Raw genomic sequence first — 22,658 nt, forward strand, 5'->3', positions numbered from 1 at the left:
TACAAGAACCTCTTCTTGTACAGGTGTAAGACGGCGATTTTTGGAGATAGCACCGCGTTGTGGAGGAATACCACGGGCGCGACGCGTAACCGTCTTTCTGGGCACATCGTATAGTTTCTCAACGCCTCGGAAGGATGTAATTTGGCCGGTCTTGTAGGCTTGAACGCCTAGAATAACTCTGCCTTCTTGAAAGATGGCTTCTTGTTGTTGTGGTGCTGCCATTGGGGTGGTTGTTGGACGACGCGTCGCGTGTTGAGTTGGGTGGGCCACTAGCTTGTGCGGGCCACTAACTTGTGGATTACGTTACAATAACACCCTCATATATAATAACCTACTCAAGTACTCTACAAACTGTACGACCCCATAACCATCATGTTCTTCCCCAACAAGCATATGATGTGCGATTTCGGCACTGGCAACAACAATAAGCTCAACTGGGTCCTCACAGACAAGTAGGAACTGATAAACATCATCGAGACCATCTACCGCGGCGCGAAGAAGAGTCGTGGTCTGGTTGTGTCGCCGAAGGACGACTATACCTCCGCAAACCTCACATAGACCCAAGCCGACGTCAGCGCTCTCCAATATGTCTCACATAAGACGACCAATTCGAGAATCGCAGCTCTCCGCTTCTCCCGGACGTCGTTGGAAGTGAAAGCTAAAGAACATGGCGACCGTATTGAACCCCTTTACTTGCGATACAAGAATCGCGCAGAGAACCCAGCTGCGGCGGCCGTTAGCTATCTACCTCTGGTAGCCACCAAGGGAATGGTTGCATGGACTGGCCGCGATGATGCCCATCCAGCACTGCTCTCCAGAACTTAACCGCCTCACTTCTGATGAGACTGAGGCACCTCTCGACCTGACCGCCTGGCGCTTGATTCGGTCAGAACCAGAAGGAACTGATGGAGAAGAGCTACATCGGAGAAGCGAACGGTCCGATGTGGGAAGTGAACCCCGAGAGATACAAGACGACATGGACACTAGCCGCCTTGCACACCCTCTGGCTTGACCCAGGAATTGAGGCCGTTAGTGATGCTAGCTGAGTATGTTCTTCCTGTCTTGCTACCGCCGATGGGCATCGTTCAGCTCGCTGTTGATTTGCAAACCGAGTGGGAGGAGTTGGAAGTCGCATGAGCTGCCAAATTCTGGAAAGGACCACGACTTCACACAAGCATGCGGCTTCCTGCTCATCACCTGCGACGGCACGAGTCTCGCGACTGAGAGGTTAGCGTCCCCGAAAGACGACTACGGCAACGAGGGCTCAAGAGATTTGTGTCTACCGGTGCGCACCAATTGGCAGTACGAAGCGCTTACAACGTCTCTTCACTTGTATTTCACCTCTCTTCACTTGTTAGACGTGATACTGACAGGTTGTTGACAGTGTTTTCATACAGTCTCTGTCGGGTCTCGTCCCGCCAGACATTCTCTTACATCCACCTGAGGTCATGACAAAATCACCATTAGCGGCGTTCTCGAGAATCCCGAGCGGAGAACACACTGTTTTCTCCAATTCACCATGGCATAAATGGCGCTGGCTGGACGGGGCCGGGTTGGGAAAGGGCATATCAAATTTGGTCTTGGAAGGACTTCTCTATTGGCGCTGCCGTCGTGCTTAGAAAGGTTGCTCCGCTACTTGTCAACGGCCGCCTTCCTACAGTTAGCGACACGCATGTCTGGTGTATAAGCCGCGAGATGCAGGAGGGGGTTGAGAGCAAGGGACGAACTAGGTTCGTGCAGATTGCGGAGCGGGAGGAGCTGCAGTACAAGAGGCGGCTACCAAAGATGCACCTGCAACAAACTGCGCTGAAAACATTGAGATTGTCTTTACCACCGAGACCGTATTGAAAATCTCCTGGAAGCATATGGCCCAGATGCAGTTGATGTCGAAGCCACCGTGGCCTTGCCCGCCAACCGCTCCCTCTCTGCTTCTTTTCCGATTTCACCATTCTTCACCCGCCTACCTGCCGACTCCTCGTGGCCGATTGGTCCTCCGTCCCCATATTCCGCCAAGCTCGATTCTCCCGATGTCCCGGAGGCAGCGTGTACCACCGCGGCAACCTTGTCCTCTCGGACGGGAAACCTGACGGCTTGGTCCAGCTCCTCGCCGGACAAACGTAGGAGCGACGATGTATGCTATCGTTCTTAGTCGGAGGGGATACTATCTCGTGGCCGATTCAACATCGACTCTATTGCTGCTGTAAACCGAAAGCCAGACATAGCCGGGGCCAGGCCGTGTTACCTGGAGTTTTCTGCGCGGGGGAGACCCTTTCACCTGTGCGTCTTTCGGTGAGAGCGACGTTTTTAACCACCTTTCGACGAGACCGGTACCTCCACGCTGGAGTGTAGCACAACCATCCAAAGCCGAAGTGCCAGGCCAGACGAGAAGGCGGCTCACTATTGTTCTTGGTCGACCACAGCGATTTTGGAGAGAGACTGGAAGAATCGAAGCCACCATGGCAGGCCAAGCTAGAAAGACGCCTCCCTGGTCCATCTTTAGTTCACTGCCGCTGAGTCAAAGGCGGAAGTGAAGGGACCGAGGTGCAATCGCAAGCCAGACGTGAACGCGTCTCGCTCGCCTCCGTTCTACTGAAGCGACGTTTAACGGAAAGAGAATAGACCGAAGCGCAATGGCTGCCAGGCGAGAACGCGCCTCACCATTACTCTTAGTCCACCACCGCGCAACCGGATGGAGGAACGAAGATACTGGAGCCGGAATGGCAGGCTGGAGAAGACGGCTCACCATGGCCGCCTTTTTCGCAGTGCAATTGCATAGAAAGAGAGGAAAGAGAGTCCGCGACGGCAGGCTAGACGAGAAGGCGGCTCACTCATCTCGAGTCTATTTCATCGCAACTGGACAGAAGGCAAAGGAAGCCGAAGCTGCAATGGCAAGCCAGACGAGAAAGCGGCTCACTTGTCTTTGACTCACTGTGGCGAACCGAGATGAAGAGAGAAGAAGACTAAAGATGGCAGGCCAGACGACGTGGGCGCTCGAGACTCTTTGAAACCATTCGGATGAAGCAAGCTTTCTTGTTATTGGGAAGCTACAGAGATTGCATATGGTTGCAATGACACCAAAATGTATGTGTTCGAGTGGCCACTCAAAGCAAACGACGGCTGGGAGATGAAGAAGTTGGGACATTGAGCGTTTCTTCCCTGCAGATCTCGTGCTGCTGTCAATGGCGTCTTGGACTCGAGGAACTGGTCTTCGAGGACATTGAGAAGAACGCGCGATCCAACATCGAAGCCGCCGGAAAAACGGCACCAGGATTCCGGGGGTCATCGCGGCGGGAGATTGCCGCCGTGGTCAGTCTCTGATTGTCTGGTAAGTCATACAAACATCCATGCTATATTGTTTTTACTAATAAATGACCCGTAGGTGCATCAACGAGGGTCGCCAGTGTGCACGCGAGATGGATTCGTTCCTGACGGGAGCAAGCTCTATGCTACCGGTTACCGGAGGCATCGTGAAGAGTGTCCCTTGTGTGGCTCTTTCTGGCGAGAAGGTGGGTTGACAAGGGGTAGCCTGGTGGCTAGTGGAGCTTTCCGGCCAAACGTGTAGCTAACTTTGAACATAAATAACTCACAGCGTGAGATTCTGCGGGCTAGCCGGTGCCTGGCGTAGGCGGAGGCTTTTCACCCATTGTCTGGTAAGTTAAGCAAGGTTGTACGCTTTGTTTCCATTACTAACAAATTATCTAGAGGTATTAATAAAGGCCGCCAATACGCACGCGAGGTGGACACTCCGATTAGTTACTCTGATAAATCTCAGAATAGAAGAGACTGCAGCGTTTTTCAGTCCGCATAAATTCCACCTCATTGAAATCTTCGTCTCGTTCAATGTGTCGAAATGGTATTATAGTATTGTGTGCATTCCACAGGAATGCCGGCCTCTTACCTAGGGATTCTACTACTGATAGTAGCCAAGACCAATGCCATCGCTTTCTAAGTCTATATAACGATTCCCTTATTAGATATAGGAAGTCCGTTTACTTTGTCTATTCTGTCTCGCATTAATATTACCAATTTTAGCTTCGCGCCAATTGTGGTTCCCATCCCTGCTACGACCACCGCGACTTTGGTAACGGCGTCCTCCATGTTAATAGCCAAGAGCGAGATCTTTATTTAGTTACGCATGATCCAAATCCTATCCTGTAAGACCTAAAGCTCTGTCAGCTTATCTACTAACGCTTCTTGCCTATTGCTTGCTCTACTACACACTTTACAAAGACCGAGACTGAGCAACTATCCCCTATCCAATGTGTCCTTAGAAGCCGTCTATCCCTTGTCGGCAGGAGCAATATCGCTTCTGTAGTGCACCTATCCACCGTCCTCGGAGACTAAGCGGTACCTCGTCCCGCCCATCTTGTGCTTCGTGTCCACGGCCGTGAACAACTCTATCTATTCTTCTCTTACTTTCCCTGGCGGTGTGTGCTGAGCTCTCTTCCATTTGCTCCCCGAGTCTACCATCCTCTTTCCTAAACCGAACGTACTCCCTGGCCTTGAGCCTCGAGCTGGTGATAGTAATCGAGCTGGCAATAGTGACAACCCCCTCCTAACCAACTCCTCCTCACCCGTCTTTCACTTCTAGTTACAGTCTCGGAGCACCCCCACTATCTAATACCAGTATACCGAAGTCACTTGAGTATATAGCAACCTTATAGCTCGGGGGCTTGCTCCTCCCTTTTTCCTAGCAAAGAGACTGCAGGAGGGTAAGAACTGACTGAGACCCGAGAGATCTAGTCAGTAAGGATGGTATTAGAGCTTGTGGAGGGAGACCATGCCGGGTTTGCCGGACTCGTTCGGCCGGTGTTCTGTTCGGCGTGGCCCGGATGCGGTCTGCTGGATGATCTTGGTGAGTGTGCTTATTTGGGAACTGTTTGAATGAACCGACTAGGCGCTTGAGGTACTGAAATATTCAGGTTGAAATTAATGTGAACTCTTTTGTATTGTAGATGCCGTAAAGGCGGATTATATAGAGGAACGAGATGAACTACCCCTTAGGGCGCTCCCTTGGTCGTTTCCTTGACAGCAAGGAAGCACCACAACTCCGTAAGGAAGAGAAAGGGAGAGTAAGGGATACCTGGGGTGATGTGCACGCAGGTGAGCGTGAACCGTATAAGTTGCTGATCCTAGGTTGCTGTAACCCGAGTGAAATTGCATTGCGACAAAGACATTACGGAAGAAGATTCCCGCGGATCCGGGCCGGGGACCCAATCGGACGTCTTGAAGATGAAGACTGCGGAGGACGTTGGTGCTTGTTACTACAGTGGTCGACCGATTGTCACTCAAGACTAAGTATCGATTCAAAGAGCGAGGTGGGCGGAGCAATAGGGAAGGTGTGGATGAGAGCAGTTGGGATTAAGATCGGGGTAGGCCTATTATACGACTTACGAGATCATCTTTTGAATAACCCGCGAGGCCTGTAGCTCTCTACCAGTAGAACAATCATTCATATACGGCACATAGCTGGAATTATATGGTTTGTGTAAAGCTGAGCTAGTGAGCATGTATGAGCTGGGCATACTCAGCGAAGTAATGCTGCTTCAGTTCGCCCTGAAACTAACACATAAGCCTAGGGTTTAACTTTCAGCTTTCAGGAATTCCCTTCAGTCCTTAAACTACCACGTATGACATTCGAGATGCCATTCCAGAGTGTCGCCGCTTGGTAACGGTGCTCGACTGCGCTCCACCAGCGCCCACCTCCTCCGACTCCGGATATCCTCGGTTCTTCGGCGGCAGGTACCGGCCGTGGAACCACTTAGAACTTCACCTCTATCAGGCGATCTCGGACTCCTGCTTTTCAGGCAACAGTCTGCTCAGCCGTTTCGGGTTAGTGCGCCAAGACTTGCGTTTTCGTCTGGCTATATAAGGTTGGCCGGGCCCCCCAACTTTCCTTTCCTCACCCTCCCCTCTCTTTATGAACACTTCGCTAACATCTGCTCATAGGACTGGTTTTCCAGTATCTCCTCCCCCTTGCGCTTGCCAACACTGGTCTTCCAGAATGGCACTGCTCGCAACACCACCCGAACGGAAAGTTATCCCCTTTTCTTCCTTCTCTCTGAGCCCAGGCTGACACCACCAAGCAACCTTCGCCCCAACTCTTCGCGCGGCCCTTACCAGCGCTGGCTCTCTGAGCCAAAATCGGCGGAATTTTTGGAAACCCCACAAAGTCCATCTCCCTTTGGGGACTGGCTGATCACTTGCTGAGTGCCTACTCTCTTCGGGGACTGGCCGATCGCTTGTTGATTACACACTCTTTTTTCATTAACTCTCTCAGCATGTCTGGGGGCTCGAAGAAGAAAGCTCTTCACTTGGTTTGGTGTTGTGTGAGCGAGCGTTGGCTGAACCTGGGATTATTGACTGCTGACTCTTCACCCTGCCTTGATGAATGCATGTACATGCTTCACCTTCACCTGCTTGCTGCTCACCGCTACTTTTTTGGTGTTGTGATTTCATGTGTCGCCGCGCACGGCCCCTCCGCCCTCACCTCGAGTTCATAAGACTCCTCACCTCGCCGCTCCTCCGTCTTTCCTTCATCGCCGTCCACTTGCCACGCTCTCCCCTCCCCTTGTTTTTGCTTTTGCCGGGCTCTGTCTGCCGACGTCGCAGACTAACGGTCGGTCTGCTTCGTAGAGCCCTTATGGCACAATGACTGGAATCTTTGGAAATCCCATCTCGGATGAGCTATCTCTCCAACCTCTTTTTTCATTGTGTCACTCAGCTTGTCTGGGTACTCGAAGAAGAAAGCTGTTACTTCTGTTTCTGCGCTCGTCCCGCTTGACAGGTGAGGCGCCTTGCTGTCGCGGTGGTGTTGACGGTTGGGTGCGATGCGTCTGTCGCAATCCACGAAGACACGATGCTGCCCAGTTGAATCTGTGAGCGACGCACAATGAAGCCCATGGGCTTTCAATGTGCGTCCGGCTCCAAGTGCGCCGGACTCGCTGCGTCTGTAGCTCCTCACAGGAAGAATGCGAGGACATTGCAGCCCGGCGCGCGCGAGGCGGGTGTCCGTCACTGAGACAACTCACGACAAGCGCTGGATGGCAACACCTAAACGAGGCAGCAAACGTGCACCCACGGCAACGCCACCTCCCTCGTACCTTGTGGGTGCGCAGTCGTGGAACTAGGTTGCGATATTGAGGCCCCCATGGCGGCCGGCGCCACCAGCTTCAAACCACGGACGATAGCTAAGACAGCAGCTTCTATGTACACAGACCACCGCAATCTTCGTCAAGACCAGCTTACCGCATTACTCGTAGCCTATTTCTCGCACCTTGCCGACGAGACACGTCCTCTTGTCGATGACGCTGATGAGATGGCCGCCGCCACCGTCTTCGCCCGGAGCCCGCCCACATCAACACCATTCACGAAAGCCAGAAAGCTCTCCAGATTCGACAGCCAGTATTATCCAAACTGCTAGAAAATCACGCTCGATGCTGACTTTAGCCACACTGACTGGTTCCAAGGCGACGAGACCGCCGACAACGAGCTCTACCCTTCCTCCAAACCGCACGCCACACCGTACCACTACTCTCCCATGTTGTAACAGCCTCGACCGCTCTTGTGCATCCAACGATATAAATCTCTCGCATCGCAACTCCTCGGCCTCGGTGTGCTACGCGTCCTAAGAAGCTCGTCTCCGCTGCCGCCGCCCCGTCTTTCCCCGCCGGCTTCCTACCACACCCACCACGACCGGAGTATCTGCAGACCAGTTTCACCTACGGGACAAGCACTTTGTAGCTGAGCGACAACAAGTGAGGTCTGCCCTGACCGCCGCCCAAGCGCTGCAGGCCGACGCCGTGGGCGGGAGCTTCACTACCAGACCGGCGACGCAGGAGTTTGCCTGCTACGAAAGAAGATACGTGCGAATCTAATGGCATATAAAGTGAGACGAGAGGACGAGAGCTTCCGTACGATGCTCCAGGCCATCATGTCTACCCTCCCAAGGTCGACGACCGCACCGATAAGCCCGCGGCCGTCCATACATTGCCCGGGTCAGCGACCGCGCCGATGAGTCCGCTGCCACCATAGAACGTATGGCGATGACCCTACAATAGCTTACGTGTTGCCCGATACTGCCACATAAGCGGGTGCGGTGGGGGTTACCGAAAGAGGTGGCAAAGAATCTCAGAGAATTATTGAGATAGCCGTGTTGCATTATTGGATTCGCGAAGGATTCGACAATTGGAGGGCGGCATGTGGATAGAGAGCAGAGGGTTAATACTGAGGAGAAAGAGCATATCGAGTGGCGATGGAGAGGAGACTGGCCAGGAGGAGACCACGGTTGCGAGTACTGAAGAGTGCCCTCTCACCGAGCTCTAGGAAGGGTGTTGGGTCCGGCGGGTATAGAGCTACGGCTGAAGAAGAGTTCCTGGCAGGCCAGGTCAGTTACCCCAGGCCAATTCAAAAGACTCTGTCGAGACTTCCATAAGTTAAGCACTTAATTCCCAACCGCTTGTCTTCGACATTCATTCTCAATACATGCTGCATATCAAGACCCTTTAGACGGTGCGAAGGCAATGTCAATGTGTCAATTCAAATGGGCAGATTCATGGAGTCGAGAATTCAACTTTTCATTCTAGTCATATCCGCAGGCCTTCTCGCCAGGAACTACTACTTCTCCCAATTGCCGCCCACTTCATGCCCCCATTCCTTCCTGCTATTTCGTTCCTGCCTATGCAGCAGTTAGCTACTACATCTTGCACCTGAGACCAGATAGAGTAAGCTTACTGCGTTGTGGTATCGACCGAGCCGGAGTCTTATCTTAACCTCCAGGCGCTCGTTGTCGTTATTTGCCTGAACATCCATTAGTAAATGTTTACGTCTTCTTCCTAAATCTCGAAAAGAAACACATACCTTCACGCCCACTCCTGCAACTCAACGGGCTCCTCCACCCCCTCCGCCTACTCGACCGCCTCCCGCCGACCCCAATTGTTCCACATCTCTCTCACAAACGCGAAAACCGCCGCGAAGGCCTCCGGCCCAAGCCACAGGTACAGAATGGCCAGAGCGGCCAGTACGCAGAGCAACATGACGCCTTGGATGATGAGGACTACTTGGATGATGTCGGACCAAGACATTTTGATTGATAGGTTCAGATTGGGTTGTGAGAATATTGAGAATGGGAAGGGTGATTTGCATCGGAGGGCAGTCGTGTGGTTTTATTGTGTGTTGGAACTTCACCTTCACTATTTTAACTTCACTCTGATTTACATGTCATTCCGGCAGGGGAATGCAGGGAGCGTGAGGATTGGAGCTGTAGAGGGTTGGTCTTGCGCACGTGCTACCTTCGTCTGAGACGGCTTCATTCAATGCTATTTTCGTGGATGGAAATCAACAGCGATGGGGTGTGATTTTGCAGCGTGGCTACCAAATGGCGCAGAGCGCGGAAGATGGGTCTTATTCGAGGCATGCTCCCAATCTACAGTATAGGGAACAAGCGACCAATGCCCCGACTTGCTATTGAGACCCGAAGCCCCCCGGGGTGACTTGAGCGAGTTGGACCGACTCCAGCCTCGTCCGCACAACTGACATGCTGTCGTGCCCCGCGCGATGTCCTCGACCGCGAAAGCCGCGTCTCTGTTAATAAGTGCGAGTGGTAGAAGCTGAGCGGCCCACCACAACTCAATAGGCCTTGCAACCACTGTTGTCGGTGGAGAGTGGAGGTGTGTAGATACGGTGGACATGTCTTTGTATGCACAAGCAGGATCTGAATTATGTCTGAAGAGCTCGAGGGGGTCGTCGCGCTGGCCGTGTATCTCGCCGCACACGGTGATGGGTGTCCGGACTGGCCGCATTTTTGATTCTGCACATCCACGTCCGCGTACCTGTGGACCCTATTGACGATTGACACGACCACAATGTTGCTGAGGGTATGAGGAGGAGGAGTTTGTGGGACTGTCGAGGAGCATGACAGGGTGGTTGGCTGCGTTCAGCGATACGCTCACGGAGCGTGTGGCACTGCTCGAATCGATGCTAGAAGGATCCTGTTTGAGGGTGCGGATTCGAGGATATGTCGAAGGCTTGTGTGCGAAGTTGGGCTACTATCAGAAAGAGGACGTTATTCTTGAGCAGATTGGGGCTGACCAGCTCCTTGAATTTCGTCGGATTATTCTTGAAGCTGTCCACGATCCTGAGACGCAAAGAGAGCCTTGCTCTACCAAGCCGCTCTTTGCTGCTGTTCAGGAGCCACAGGCGTTCTTGCAATCGATCAAAGCTTTTTGTGTCTCTTGAGCCGTCAGCATTCTCAACTCAGGCAAGTCCGCCGCGAACAGCGATTGGGTCATCGAAATCATCGGGATTACGTTCTGAACCTTTGTCGTCGCCTCAATCGCTCGATGACCAAGTTGTACACTGAAGTAGAGCGCGAGGGGCTCAGATACGAGAGGGAGGTCGGCTGCCAGCGCTGTGGAAAGTGTTCATTTGCGTGAAGGTACCAGAAATCGGGCGGTCGGTTGACGAGGGCGGCGGGGAAGAGGGACTCGGAGGAGGCAGTGATCCGGACCAGATAGGGCGCAAAAGATTCAACCATGGCTGCAGCTTGACAATGAGGATAAGCTGGATGCATGTCGTGGATGGTTGAAGGGCGCAGCGCTTCTGAGGGCAATGCGCGTGGCGACGATGACTCGGAGAAGGGCAGAAAAGCGTACTCAAGTAGCGTGGGGAGGAAAGTACAGAGTTGAACTTGGGAACTGACGGCAAGAGAAGAAAAGACCCAGATTCACGATCTGAACTTATGGGACGGTCTTTGGCCAAGCTGCGCGCGGTGAGTGGGCCAAAAGATGCAGCACCTCGCGCAGGTCAGCGCCTCAGCACTCAGGTCGAAATTGATGTGAACTCTGATTTCTATAGACGTCTAGCTAGTTGTATATATACTAGGGGAAGGAAGGGGGCCACCCCCAGGGTGGCGCGCTAGTAAGTTCAGATGAGCCCTGCACAGCTGAGGCTTCAGCTCGGTTCTCTACAGCTGAGATTTCAGCTGGGTTCTCTACAGCTAATGTTCGGAGAGTAGCTTTCTGGCATATGAGTTGTTGATCCTAGGTTGTAGTGCTGCAACCTGAGTTCAGCCCACCAAAAAATGATCACAACCATTTCTCAACCACCCAAAATAATTGATTTGGCTCCAACTACCTATCCTAGAAGGAAGCTAGATTTTTCTCAAGCTTATATAAATACACACAAAGCTCTCTAGCGCGTGGTGGAGGCAAAGAGCAAAAAAAATGCAAAAACTTAACTCCTGTGCAATGTTAAGAAAACCCCGGGCAGTTTTTTTTGGGACTCGAACTCCTAAGCTTGTCATGTTAGCGTAATGTGTTGAAAGATGAGAAACGAAACAAAGACGGAAACAAGCAAGCTATCTAACTATCTAACCACTACGCCGAGTGGTACCCCGAAGGGCGAGTGGACCACTAATTGACCCGTACATATAGGTCAAGTCATAACACACAATCAGTGAACTCAGGCAACACGTGCCTCCGGAACCCCACCACCTCGGCACACACAGCGAGTCCAACACGCCGACGAGATGGGGCTCCCGCACAGGTTCTCCCGAACTCCCACCTAAGTCCCCCTCCCGAGTCCCCCTCCCGAGTCCGCCTCCCGAGCTCCTATCGGCCCGTCGCTGACGCCATGTTCATTCTCTGTTTCTTTTCATTTTCTCTCGCAATCACATCCTCCTTCACCCGTCCCACTATCTCCAAGTCCACAACAACACTACTGTGCCGCCAAAAGGCACCAGTACATCAACCTGTCTGCTTCGTACCACAAGCTGTGGCAATAAGCAGCCCCAGCAGCCCCAGTACCCCACCCAGCATGACCAGCGACAAGATAAGGGTTACGATTTCGCCGATCGCTATGGCCAACTGTCCATCGCGGTTCCGCCGATGTACCCACAGTCCGGCACCTATCTCAGCAATGCGCCTCCAGCCCTGCCACCCTCAAGTTCCTACTACGAGCCCATGGGTGCGCCCATCTTGCCGCCCATGCGCGTCCACAATGGTCCTCGGATAGGAGACGCCGCGATGCATCAGCGCCGTCTGCAGGAGCAGCCCCCCGTCACAATCCTCAGCCACCAAAAGAAGACAAGTCTATGGGTGGAGTGTCCGCAAAGCTGGATTAAGATATGGAGGTCATGACTGACTTCGTCACCACCATGGCCCACGGACGATGCGAACTCTACTCGTCAGTGCCGCCACGCAGGGTCCGCTACCGCCATGTTGATGACAGCCACGGCCTGTAGAGGCTCCCGGAGCACAGGATAAAGTGATGACAGCGTCTAGGCGGCCAATTGCATTCGGTAAAATGAACCATGTACAGGGATTCATTTGGTGGGCCGATGAACCTGGCACCTTGTTTCCAGCACACATGCATACAACCGCGGAACCTAGTACTCGAAGGGACCACTTCGTAGTTGATGGGCTTATATCTGGCGGCATTGTGTTTGAGGGCGCCACCGCGTGGAAGTCCAGAGGTACTTCATTGTTGACGGTCCCTCCTAGCGACTTTCCCGTCCACGGCAACGTCTTCAATTCCTCGACGCCAATTCTGCTCAATCCTCGCTCCTCCTGTTTCATCATCCTCGCTGGCCCATTACGCCATCTTCTCCTCGTCAACGACGCAATCTTCGAAGAAACGCGGACACCAGGTTCGTCCGACTCCAGGCATCCACTATACTCCAACCTAAAGTGATTGCCCTGCTCGACGTGCTCGACACGGCCGGCCAGGAGGAGTACTCGGCCATGCGGGAGCAGTACATGAGGACCAGCGAAGGCTTCCTGCTCGTGTACTCGATAACTGACAGGTAATCATTCGAGGGGATCGTGACCTGTACTGCCTGGCTAGCTCGCTCTCTCTCTATATCTTTCCATCACCATCACTCTCCTTCCGCTACCCTGTTCTCGTCGGATGCCGCTCGTCGTGTGCCCGGGCGTCGCTCGCCGTGTGCTGCGCTTCGCAGGCCTGTCAATCTGACTGTTCGTCTACTCTCTCTCAGGTGGCTGAGTCGCTGCGTTTCTCCGGAGAGAGACTGAGTGCTGCCCCCAAATCCTGTCCGACAGCCAAGCCAAGGGTCTTCTGGATTCCCATTCGACGTTGCATTATGCCCTGACAAGTTCCATCTGACCGGAGGGCTCGAAAGCCATCGTGGAACGATCGTGGTTGTGCTCCAGCCGATATTAGAAACCTGCTTGGGAGAAGCGTCGTGGAGATCACCAGGATCAAGGACGGCATCCGAGCCAGCGGTATATCATAAGAGGTTCCTGAGGATGGAAAGATAGGTTGGGAGGCATTGCCGCGGCGGTCAGCCTGCTCAACAACGGGCTCAGCCTACGCCAGGAAACTTCGGACCAGTCAGCAGCTGCGTCAACATTAACCAGAACCAGGCATCCTGCTCGCCTTTCGGATCATTCGTTTCAAATCTTGCAGTCGCATCCAAGCTTTCGAAGTAGACCGGCTCGTCATCCGTGAGCCTACCATTCTAGACGATCCTCTCTCGTGCCGTAACTACACATTGGGGACAACTCAGGTTGAAATTGATGTGAACTCTGATTTCTATGGGTGTCTAGCTCGTTGTTTATATACTAGGGGAAGGAGGGGGGCCAGCCCCGGGGGCATAACGTGGTATCTCTTCCTGACGCGTTACTTGATTCATCCTGTTTCCTGATACAGTACTGATACCGTGCTGCAGCACTGCTGTTGCACTACCTGTTACTTCCTCCTGTATCAGCATGCTATCCTGATACGTTACTGCATATGAGTTGCTGACCCTAGGTTGTAGTGCTGCAACCCGAGTGGACAAGTACCGCGAAATACCAATTCTCGAGAAGGATTTTATGGAAGAAAGTGTGGCCAGCAATACCGACTCCACTAGCCGATCCAGCAAGTCTTTCAATATCATCGTCTGCCTCCGCTTTCGGTATACAACATGGACATTTGCGCGACGAAGACGAAGCCGCGGAGCGGAAGACCGAGTTCATGGATACTCTCAAGAAATGGCGGTGTAAGGACTGCAACGACAATAACAGTCGCAAGACTTCAGGTCTCATTGCCTGGGGACCGGTTGACGTCGATACGTATTACGCAGGCTCCCCATGTGCCACCGTGGACGAAGACGACAAGGCAGCACCTCGTGAAACGGGGAACTCAGTTTCATTCAGAGCTGCTTGGGAATCATGAGCCTGGACTTGAGGTTGCATGGCCGCGGCAATGCGCAAGGCCTTCTTCAATAAGGATCAGGGATAGCGTCGAGGATGAGCCGGACTCGTGCGCAAACGGCACTTATCTTACCCCGAAGAACATCATTCAATTCGAAAGAGGGAGAAAGAAAGAACGGCATTCCGGCAGCCCAAGGTGGACGCACCCTCGAGGTTACACAGTTACGCCAGGCGTGCAACGCGAGCCGCATTCACCGAGCCTCTTCCTCGACGCCTGCCTCAAGCCACCCCGCAGCCACCTCAGCGACGGTCTTATTACCCCCTATATTCATATCTTTGCGACTGCCAGTGGTAACATGGGTTCTTTTTCATGACATCCTCAGCGATCGCAGCCTTCAGCGACTCCGCGCCTTCCTAGCCCTTTTGCGAGCCCTCATTCCGCTCCTGGAGGCCGCCCCACCCTAGCCCTAAGACAAAAGATGACAGACTGAATAGGGAAGAACTTATGAAGAATCATAACGCCAAGCGCAAGGCAGAGACGAAAAGAGCACTTGGGGCGGGATCCCGGCTGGGGTACACTGGTTGAACGGTAGGAAGGGAATGACGGGAGGAAGTCCCATGAAGCAGAGCAATGCCTCTGGAGCAAGCGATCGTCCTTGTTTTTCTTGCCAAGCATTTCATCTGGCACGGCGTGGTTTCTTGGGGGGTTATGCTATCGTGGACACCCAGCGCTTGTAGGTAACGGTCTTTTTTCCGAGTCGTGGTCATTTTATCTAGAGCTTTTTTCCAATGCAGGCACTTTCCAAATCAGGTTTGAAGAAAGCACGGTGACGCTTGCCTTGAACCATGGGGAGAGCGTTCTCAACGGCATTTGCCATAGCAGTTATGGCTCCATCACGCACCCAGGCTGGCGACGAGTTATGACATGGAATTATATCTTGTCTGTGATACCCAATGGAATTCACCGTACGTGTCCTGCATATTTCATTGAGCTGAGCTGATGCTGATGGAACGCAGGCGTCACGTGACGCGCCATGCGCGCCTTCTGTTGAGTTGGACGGGCATGATGTTAAGCCGGGGCCGATCGCAAGCATCCGCCAATTTCTCCATCTCATGGGCACCTTCTTCAATCCCTTCAGTCCCTTCGCCCTGCTGCGATCAGCAACGGCGACGACGAGACCTTCATGGAGGAACTGCTACACAGCCTCAGACTCAATCATTTTCTCCAGATACGCCATGCTACACGTCCTACCTGCGCTCTGTATCTACTGTCGACACCCAACGCATTACTCCATTCCCTTCCAATCGCCGATACTGGCGCACAATCCTCAAATTGAACCCGCACTACACCGGACTCTTTGTCCTGCAGTAGCGCCCTGCAACCCGCAGCAACAGGTACTGGATTAGATTCGCATCCCTCGTACTCCTAGCTGATAGCACGCACTCAGGACTACTCCTTCTACCCAAGCATGCACTTGCGAGAATGAGCTCCTTCTAGCATTCATATATCAGACGCAGCCGCATGTCAACCTGTCCGAAACGAATCGCCACGTCGTGCGGCAGTGGCCGCCATCCGCCGCAGCTGGGCAAGAGGCTGCTGAACAACCGGGAAAGGTACAAAAGACTACTACATGCTGGATACCATACCGGGAAGCTGTTGCTTAATCGTTTCGCTGGCTGGCAACGGTTCGGCACGAGAGGTCCGGACACTACTCTTGGAGGAAGGTATATTGGTTAGGCAGAAAGAGAGGAGGTAGCTCGGATCCCCTTCATCGTCCACCCGCTCCACGACGATATTTTTGCTCCACGAGACATGGGATTAGGGCTTTCATTCGCGAGCATACTTCTTGTGCTCCCCCCCCCCCCCAGGGGCAAGATCAAGAGGAATGCTATTGAGATCCAGCAATGTGGTCATATCTTTGGCGCGGACTGCCTCTGTAAGTGGTTTGATCAAGGCAAAGCGAGCTGCCCCATGTGTCGCGCTACACTCTTTGGAACCGCCCGCCCGCCGTTCCTACCAATGGTACCATTGCCCCCGCCACGACCACCTTCCCGCTACACGAAACATGGGATTAGGGCTTTCATGCGCGAGCATTCGATGTGGGATCGCTGGGATTCGATGAGAACCAGAGGGATATTATGAAGAAGGGTCCGATTGGAGAACTGGACGGTCCGATACCAGGAAGAGGTATTCGTGGCACCATGGGTATCCGTTACCAGTCATAGAAGGCGTCGATCGGCAAGTGCCTGAATTGAGTTTCTTTCGCGGTTCTGTTTCTTTGTATGCTCCAGCTTCTTTTACTGCTTTTCGCGTATGTATTCGGCTTAGGGCGACTTCCTCGTCTTCCATCACAGGAAGCGTTTAATTGAGAGTCCGGAGGTGTGTTTTGGGAGGCCGGATATAGGCAAAAAGCTATGTCTGTCTGGGCTGCATTAGTGCTATACATCCGGAGGGGTAGGATAATAAGACTATCGGCCCGCTGCTATTCTGCGTTGATGCTGTTCGACTCGGTGGGGAAGCTTTAGAGGTCATTACTGATAGCGTAACTTTCAGTCTTCCATCTTGCCTCCGTCATTTCACTATTGCACGTCCTAAGAAGGTTAGTAATAACGGCTTGTTAGTATAAAGGTTCTATTGAAGTAGCTGTATCTCATTTGTCAGCTATGGTTTAAAGAACGCGAGGTCGTCTGCGAGGGCGGCATCTACGCCCTTGGGACGCTCACCTGCGATATCTGGTCGTCCGAGTGGCATAAAGCCGCCATCGCCGGCTTATCTATTCTCTTAATAGCTTATAAAGATGTGATTTAGAAGGGTCTTAGTGGCCATGCGCTGGCTTAGGACCATAGTCTATTCGCAACCTTCGCCGCCCTTATTGTCTTACTACCGCCTACTTCTTCACCAACCTCCACAACCTTTTCCTTCTTCCTTCTTTATCTTCACCTCCTCTTCACTTCTTTCCTTACCCTCTTCTTTACTCTACCGCATAAGATGAAAGGGAAAATAAAACGCTTACAGCGGGAAATCGCATGCCACACCGGTCAATGCCTCAATGTCCTCACGAATTTTAAGCTCGATAAAGGGTGGTTAAGCAACTGCGACAACGCAGTTAGTCACTACGTAATTCCAAAAGAGAGAGCTATTGGAAAGTCGCTATCTTGTCGGGGGCGGCCTAGCATAGGCTTGATCTGAGACTATGGAAAAGGTAAAGATTTGCCAATAACCGTAATATCCTCCGTGAAACTAACGCCTTCCAGTATCCCTTAGACGACGACGACGCCTGGAACTCTCCACGGCTTGGCCTATCCTTGACCAGCTGGCTTCTCCCTGGAGTAGGTAATAGGACTGGTGCTATATGCCGCTAATGTTCCAGGTGGGCGCCACTCCGACACCAACCCGTCACGCTGCTTACTAAGGGCTACTTCGCTGCTGACACCCTTTATGGGATGCTACGCTGCAAGAATTAGGTGGTCATTGCAATGAATTTCTTCTTCGCCAATGTCCACACCCAAGACATAGGCTCGGGGTCGCCCTCACTCACGGCGACCGTGTTGCTCCGCAAGCGTTCATGCAATATCAGGACGGCGAGAGATAGAGTAAGCAGATCAGCAGCGATGAAAACTCTCTCAGGAATGCTGAGCCTTCCTTTTGCTAAACAGCAATGGAGCCTATCTCTGAAACTGCCACTACATAACTCCGGCGATCTTGTCGACTGGGGTTACTCGCTTGAGGGTTGTCTTTTCCTTGCTCTTTACTCTCTCAAGTGGTACCTTAAAATCCTTCCCATCTTCCCAATTTTCACGCTCCAGACATCCGGTTTCAAGGACGCAGAACAGATGTAGGATTTCAGCCTCCAAATCTTCCTTATACTGAAACGTCATGAGGGATTCTCATTGGGCTGGCGCGCCTCACCCACTTTCCTTGTGGCTTCCACCTTCTTTTCCAGCTATTCAATATGCTTCAGACCAGCTTCCAATTCCATATCTCTGGCAAAGGTATCAGGATGAGGAATGGCGAGGGCCGTGAACTTTGGAGAAGATTGGGGTCGAAGTCTGTAGGGCGATCAAATTGGAGCATGACCATGAAGCGTGAACCAGAGAAGAGGGTCCGCTCGAACCTCATCATCGGTCCTGCAGAGGGCTTCTGGATGCTGATAGCGAGAGTCGTGAGGTCATAATGGTCAGCTCGATTGCTGGTTTCTTCTTTATTTGCTTGATCATCTCGCCGAACCTGAGCCGGAGGAATGCGGCGGGCACTGGCATCAGCCACGACAACGTGCCAGGTGGGAATGGGAACAGGCGTGCTAACATAGACACTTGGAATCTCGGCATCTCGTAAACCGAAACCGTCCTCGGACCATTTGTTTACTAGTATGTTCACCATGTACTTCACCTCCAATATATTCTCGACGTGAAGGCGACCTTGTCTTCGACCGGTATCGAGAGCGCTTCGCCTGAAGCGAGCGCGAACGGCTGGGAGATCCCACGCCTCGTCCGGGTGAGCGTGATTGTATCCTACCACGATCATGGCCACAACGTCTTCCCGGCGCGAACTGTCTAATCAGCCCAACTCATACATGGAACGGCTGCGGCATCGAGGTGAAGACTTTTAAAGCTCGAGGGATGCGCACTGGGAATAAGCCGGGATGTAAAGCGCTGGGTACCTCTGTAGATGAAGTTGTTCAAGTTTAGTGCTAGCTTGCTTGATCCAAGGACTGACTGGCTGATGGGGAAATTGGATATTGTCCTCTGACCGGTTCCAGAATAGCAACTCATCCAGAACACTGTCTGATCGTCGCTAACGCCCAACTAGGAGAGCCGGATGATTTCCTTTACCTGCCTCTTATCAAATAGACTTCACCTCACCACGACGAAGTCTTGGTATAATCTTGATCGCTCTCCTGGTTGCCGCGTCAGAGGGTCTTCGAGGTGAAGAGGTCGGACCGGTATTAGCTTTAGCAGCAGGAGGTGCCAAGTGAGACTGGATCTTACTTAGCGGACCGTTGCTAAAGAGTATATGGTCTATTAAATACCAGCATAGAAATATTCCTGTTTTGTTGGTGTACAGCCTTATTAACACTCGCTCCAATCTTAGGGAGTCTATTCCGGCCACTTTTACCAAGGTAAACTTCAGTACCAGCTTCCTTGATCGACGAAGTTGGGATCTTAGTTCGTTACCGCCCTCCATCATTTCCCTGGAGAGAGCCTGAATGGGCTGGCTACCTAGGTATAGTGTACTTGTAATCCCCTGGCACCCAGTGCTTATCTGATTTTCGCGCTTCGAATCTAATGTTGAGGTCTTAACGCGCGACTATGTACCGGGCAGTTGTGCTACCGCAGCTTTCCTGGGATGGGTAATTTTGCTTCGAATGTGCGACTTGAGATGGAGTGCTCTGTCTGCGCTCCGGGAAGCGGCGGCTTTGTGGTAAACCGAATGGTTGTCGATGACCTTGGGCTTGAGGACTGGTGATTCTTGTTCTAGCTGGGAAAATTGGACTGTTCCGTATTCCATCTACCGCGCTTCTTAGTTGCTGCGAAGTCTAGAAGAGGAAGTCTAATATGCTTCCTTTAACTAACTGGACTAGTGGGACTTTAATGCTTTTATCTAGTCAGCAGTATTTGGCCCTATTTAATGGCTATTCTAAATCCGACAGAAGCAGTAAGATGTATATATCAAGCAAGAACTTTATAGGTATCTTACGACGTACGACCTTTACAAAGCTAGCATTGGATGTTTCACCGGCGCGGTAAAGATATTGAACCGTGGTGGAACTAAATTGGACTCTGGAATGGATTTAGGCCTTGCTCCTCCCTATAATACTCCTGGGAAATTAATATAAAGCTGCAGGAGCACTCGGAAGTTCCGAGCACGTAATATGAGTACAGAAGAAAGCTTTTGAGTCTCGAGGAAATGCTGAAGGAGCTTAGCGCGGGAAAATTGTAAGTATATAGCATGTCTAAGACATATTAGAGCTTAGCATCTACTAGTCTTATAGCCCCTAGTAGCCCCTTATACATTTTCTCGGTAATGCCTAGCAGAGAGTAAGAAGGAGAGGGAAGTCCTAGATCTAGACCTCTTCTCGTCTATTAGATTGGGTATTTTCTTCTTACACGTGATGGTAGCATCATGTGATCAGCGGCGCACGTCCTAATGAAGTTCCTGGACACTTCAAAGCCTCAAACTCACTCCACCCCACTCCACTCCAGCCCTCTTGAAGTCGACTCCACAGTCATCCACCTGTTCGAAAAGGCCGCCTCAGCTACTCCAGCTCCAACATGCTTCAGTCTCATTCCATCTGTAATATCCAACCTCCTCGGAACTAGCGATAGCTGCTCCTTCAGCAACGATGTGAGAAATGGACATCCTCGCCATCTCACATCACCTCCGCTTCCATAAGGCACTCTCCAGCATCACCGCCTTTGGAGCGTGGTGGCCGCCGTGCGATGTCCCTGGCGGTGACCGCCGTGCGATGTCTCTGGTGGTCTTTCACCTGCTCCACGAGCTGTCGCCACTTGCCCCCAGCCTTCAGATCGCGTCTAGAATAGGACCGATTGGCAGCCTCCCGGTACAGCCCTGGTCCCCGACACCCCCAAGACGCTCCCATCCGCCCACGATTCCCTGAAAGAAGTGCACACCTCCTCCATGTCTCTTTCCCCGCTCTATGGAAGAACCACCGCACCAAACACCAGGAATGCAAACCCTCTGATACCTCCGGCACCCACCGCAAAGTCTTGATCCTCGGCATTCCACACTATATACACCTCCATAAGGTTTTCTCCAGCGTCACCAGTGGCGCGATTCTTCCAGCGCCCCTCGGTAATGCCAGCCCCATCAGCGGCTTCCAGATCGCGTATCTCTTGTCCGTTGAAGAAGCCGCCGCCGTCGCGCTAACACAGGCCGCACCGCTGTTTGTCAAGGGTCTAGCCTCGGAAGCCACGGTACAGAGAAGCGTGTCGCCATTTTCGAAGTGGACGGCCTATACCACGAGTGCGACCACCGTCCTAGCTATGAACATTTTCGTAACCCCATCAAACCTATTCGAGATCAGGCTGTCTCAGGCAGCAGTCGCGTACCGCCGCAACTCAGGCTCCAACGGCGGGGCCGAAGGCAAACGTGGACTCTCGACCCTTGAAGTATCTTTCCAGACCCCGTCCGATTTCACGATTCTCTGAACCTTCCAACGGACGATCTCGACGCTGCAGGTCCCAATCACGATCGAGCTCCAAGTCTCGCGAGTTTGGGCCGAGAAACTTCAGCCAAGATAAACCTGGACCTTAGTCCGATTCCGTCGACCCCAGGACAAACCCCCCGACCTCCTAGACAACGGCTACCGGCGCGAGGTGGACACGACTGGTTCGCAAACCCAGACTACAGATCAGACGGCCAGCGCGCCGTGAAGACAGTCAGCGTGCAAGTCCCGTACGATCACAACAACAACTACATCATTGAAGGGATCAAACCATAGTTCCAGACGGTCGGCTTCAAGGCCGCCGGGAATTTGCACTAAGTGAGGGATATGGAAAGCCTGCTATTGCCTTCACTCCGCCGCTTTACGCGGTGGTAGGAGCGCTTCGGAAGAAGGAGAGGAGTTGACTTGCGAATACATCGTACCGCCTCCGCTCAAGACATCCTGCGTCTGTTGTTACGACTGTAATCGGTTTTAATAACATCCGACTGGACAACGCTTCACTTTCTTCTAGCTGGAGAAAGTGAGGAACTTGCTCTGAGCGGTGAGGTTGTTGAGGGCAATCTAGAGGTTCAACTGGACGTGCGACACATCAAGGCCATCATCTGTGGGTGCATGAGCCACATACCGTCGAAGACTTGAGGTGGAGCTGGATCTACTATGGCTTGCCTGGATCGCTGGGCATGCAGCTTATGGTTGGAAGTGGCGAGAGTTTAAAGGCGGAGGAGCTGCGGCTGAAGCTTCACCTAGGTGATGAAGAAGTTAAGAGTAGTCTGGAGACTATCTTGAACTTCAGTATGTGCTTGGTTTCACGGCGTTTAGGTACTTTCACTCGGGCGAGCATCTAAATTGTATGGAGCGGACGTTCTATACCCGATAACATCTTGCAAATCAACCTATTTCCACCTCTTAACTCTTTCATGTCTGCTTCACAACGCGATGAAACTCTTCTATTTAGTGATAATATTTTAGATGCTTGCTACAGAAGGAGTGTCAAGACTCTGTGAAACCGACCATTACCTATTATGCATTGCAGTCCCCCGACACGCTATAAATCTTTCCCATAACCGTTCCCAGACCTCTTCCTCTTCCCTCGGCGTTGGGAGGATCGGTAGCGGGTATCCTTCTTCTTCGCTTCTGCTCAAGAAAGACATGCTTGTAGTCTGTTGGCATGACCTTCACGAATCGAGCAAGGGTCCGATCAAAGTCCAGCAGGACGTGAGCCGCGACGCTCCGAGCCGGTGTAGTGATGGTGGCTCAATCAAGCCTCGCACCACGGCGACCTCCCGCCAGTTATTGATGCCCGATAGCTCCACTATCT

General features: G+C 52.5%; 7 protein-coding genes across 7 annotated transcripts; 5 read left to right on the forward strand and 2 right to left on the reverse strand.

Moving 5' to 3' along the window:
- Positions 1–1,048: 1,048 nt before the first annotated feature.
- On the forward strand, positions 1,049–1,619 carry BDZ99DRAFT_514156 (uncharacterized protein; the record flags this gene model as incomplete). The annotated part of the gene is made up of 2 exons (XM_033724829.1): positions 1,049–1,332; positions 1,385–1,619. The coding sequence occupies 2 exons, from the start codon at positions 1,049–1,051 to the stop codon at positions 1,617–1,619; spliced, it is 519 nt and encodes a 172-aa protein (XP_033584899.1).
- A 1,011-nt stretch (positions 1,620–2,630) lies between these two features.
- BDZ99DRAFT_470873 (uncharacterized protein) lies at positions 2,631–3,562 on the forward strand (the record flags this gene model as incomplete). The annotated part of the gene is made up of 4 exons (XM_033721678.1): positions 2,631–2,916; positions 3,045–3,081; positions 3,163–3,325; positions 3,380–3,562. 4 exons carry the CDS (start codon positions 2,631–2,633, stop codon positions 3,560–3,562), a joined length of 669 nt encoding a protein of 222 aa, XP_033584900.1.
- Positions 3,563–7,150: 3,588 nt separating this feature from the next.
- On the forward strand, positions 7,151–9,092 carry BDZ99DRAFT_514157 (uncharacterized protein; the record flags this gene model as incomplete). The annotated part of the gene is made up of 4 exons (XM_033724830.1): positions 7,151–7,404; positions 7,450–7,524; positions 7,890–8,017; positions 8,815–9,092. The coding sequence occupies 4 exons, from the start codon at positions 7,151–7,153 to the stop codon at positions 9,090–9,092; spliced, it is 735 nt and encodes a 244-aa protein (XP_033584901.1).
- Positions 9,093–9,839: 747 nt separating this feature from the next.
- BDZ99DRAFT_514158 (uncharacterized protein) lies at positions 9,840–10,534 on the reverse strand (the record flags this gene model as incomplete). Its single annotated transcript, XM_033724831.1, has 3 exons — positions 9,840–10,043; positions 10,090–10,231; positions 10,308–10,534. The coding sequence occupies 3 exons, from the start codon at positions 10,532–10,534 to the stop codon at positions 9,840–9,842; spliced, it is 573 nt and encodes a 190-aa protein (XP_033584902.1).
- Positions 10,535–11,631: 1,097 nt separating this feature from the next.
- On the forward strand, positions 11,632–14,175 carry BDZ99DRAFT_531153 (uncharacterized protein; the record flags this gene model as incomplete). Its single annotated transcript, XM_033726439.1, has 5 exons — positions 11,632–11,964; positions 12,319–12,646; positions 12,688–12,802; positions 12,844–12,974; positions 13,778–14,175. 5 exons carry the CDS (start codon positions 11,632–11,634, stop codon positions 14,173–14,175), a joined length of 1,305 nt encoding a protein of 434 aa, XP_033584903.1.
- A 3,936-nt stretch (positions 14,176–18,111) lies between these two features.
- Positions 18,112–18,678, reverse strand: BDZ99DRAFT_470876 (uncharacterized protein; the record flags this gene model as incomplete). The annotated part of the gene is made up of 1 exon (XM_033721679.1): positions 18,112–18,678. The coding sequence occupies one exon, from the start codon at positions 18,676–18,678 to the stop codon at positions 18,112–18,114; it is 567 nt and encodes a 188-aa protein (XP_033584904.1).
- Positions 18,679–20,506: 1,828 nt separating this feature from the next.
- Positions 20,507–21,616, forward strand: BDZ99DRAFT_514161 (uncharacterized protein; the record flags this gene model as incomplete). The annotated part of the gene is made up of 3 exons (XM_033724832.1): positions 20,507–20,716; positions 20,841–21,220; positions 21,286–21,616. The coding sequence occupies 3 exons, from the start codon at positions 20,507–20,509 to the stop codon at positions 21,614–21,616; spliced, it is 921 nt and encodes a 306-aa protein (XP_033584905.1).
- Between the last annotated feature and the right edge of the window lie 1,042 nt (positions 21,617–22,658).

The sequence above is a fragment of the Mytilinidion resinicola genome (genome assembly GCF_010093595.1).
Source record: "Mytilinidion resinicola strain CBS 304.34 unplaced genomic scaffold BDZ99scaffold_1, whole genome shotgun sequence".
Lineage (NCBI taxonomy): Eukaryota > Fungi > Ascomycota > Dothideomycetes > Mytilinidiales > Mytilinidiaceae > Mytilinidion > Mytilinidion resinicola.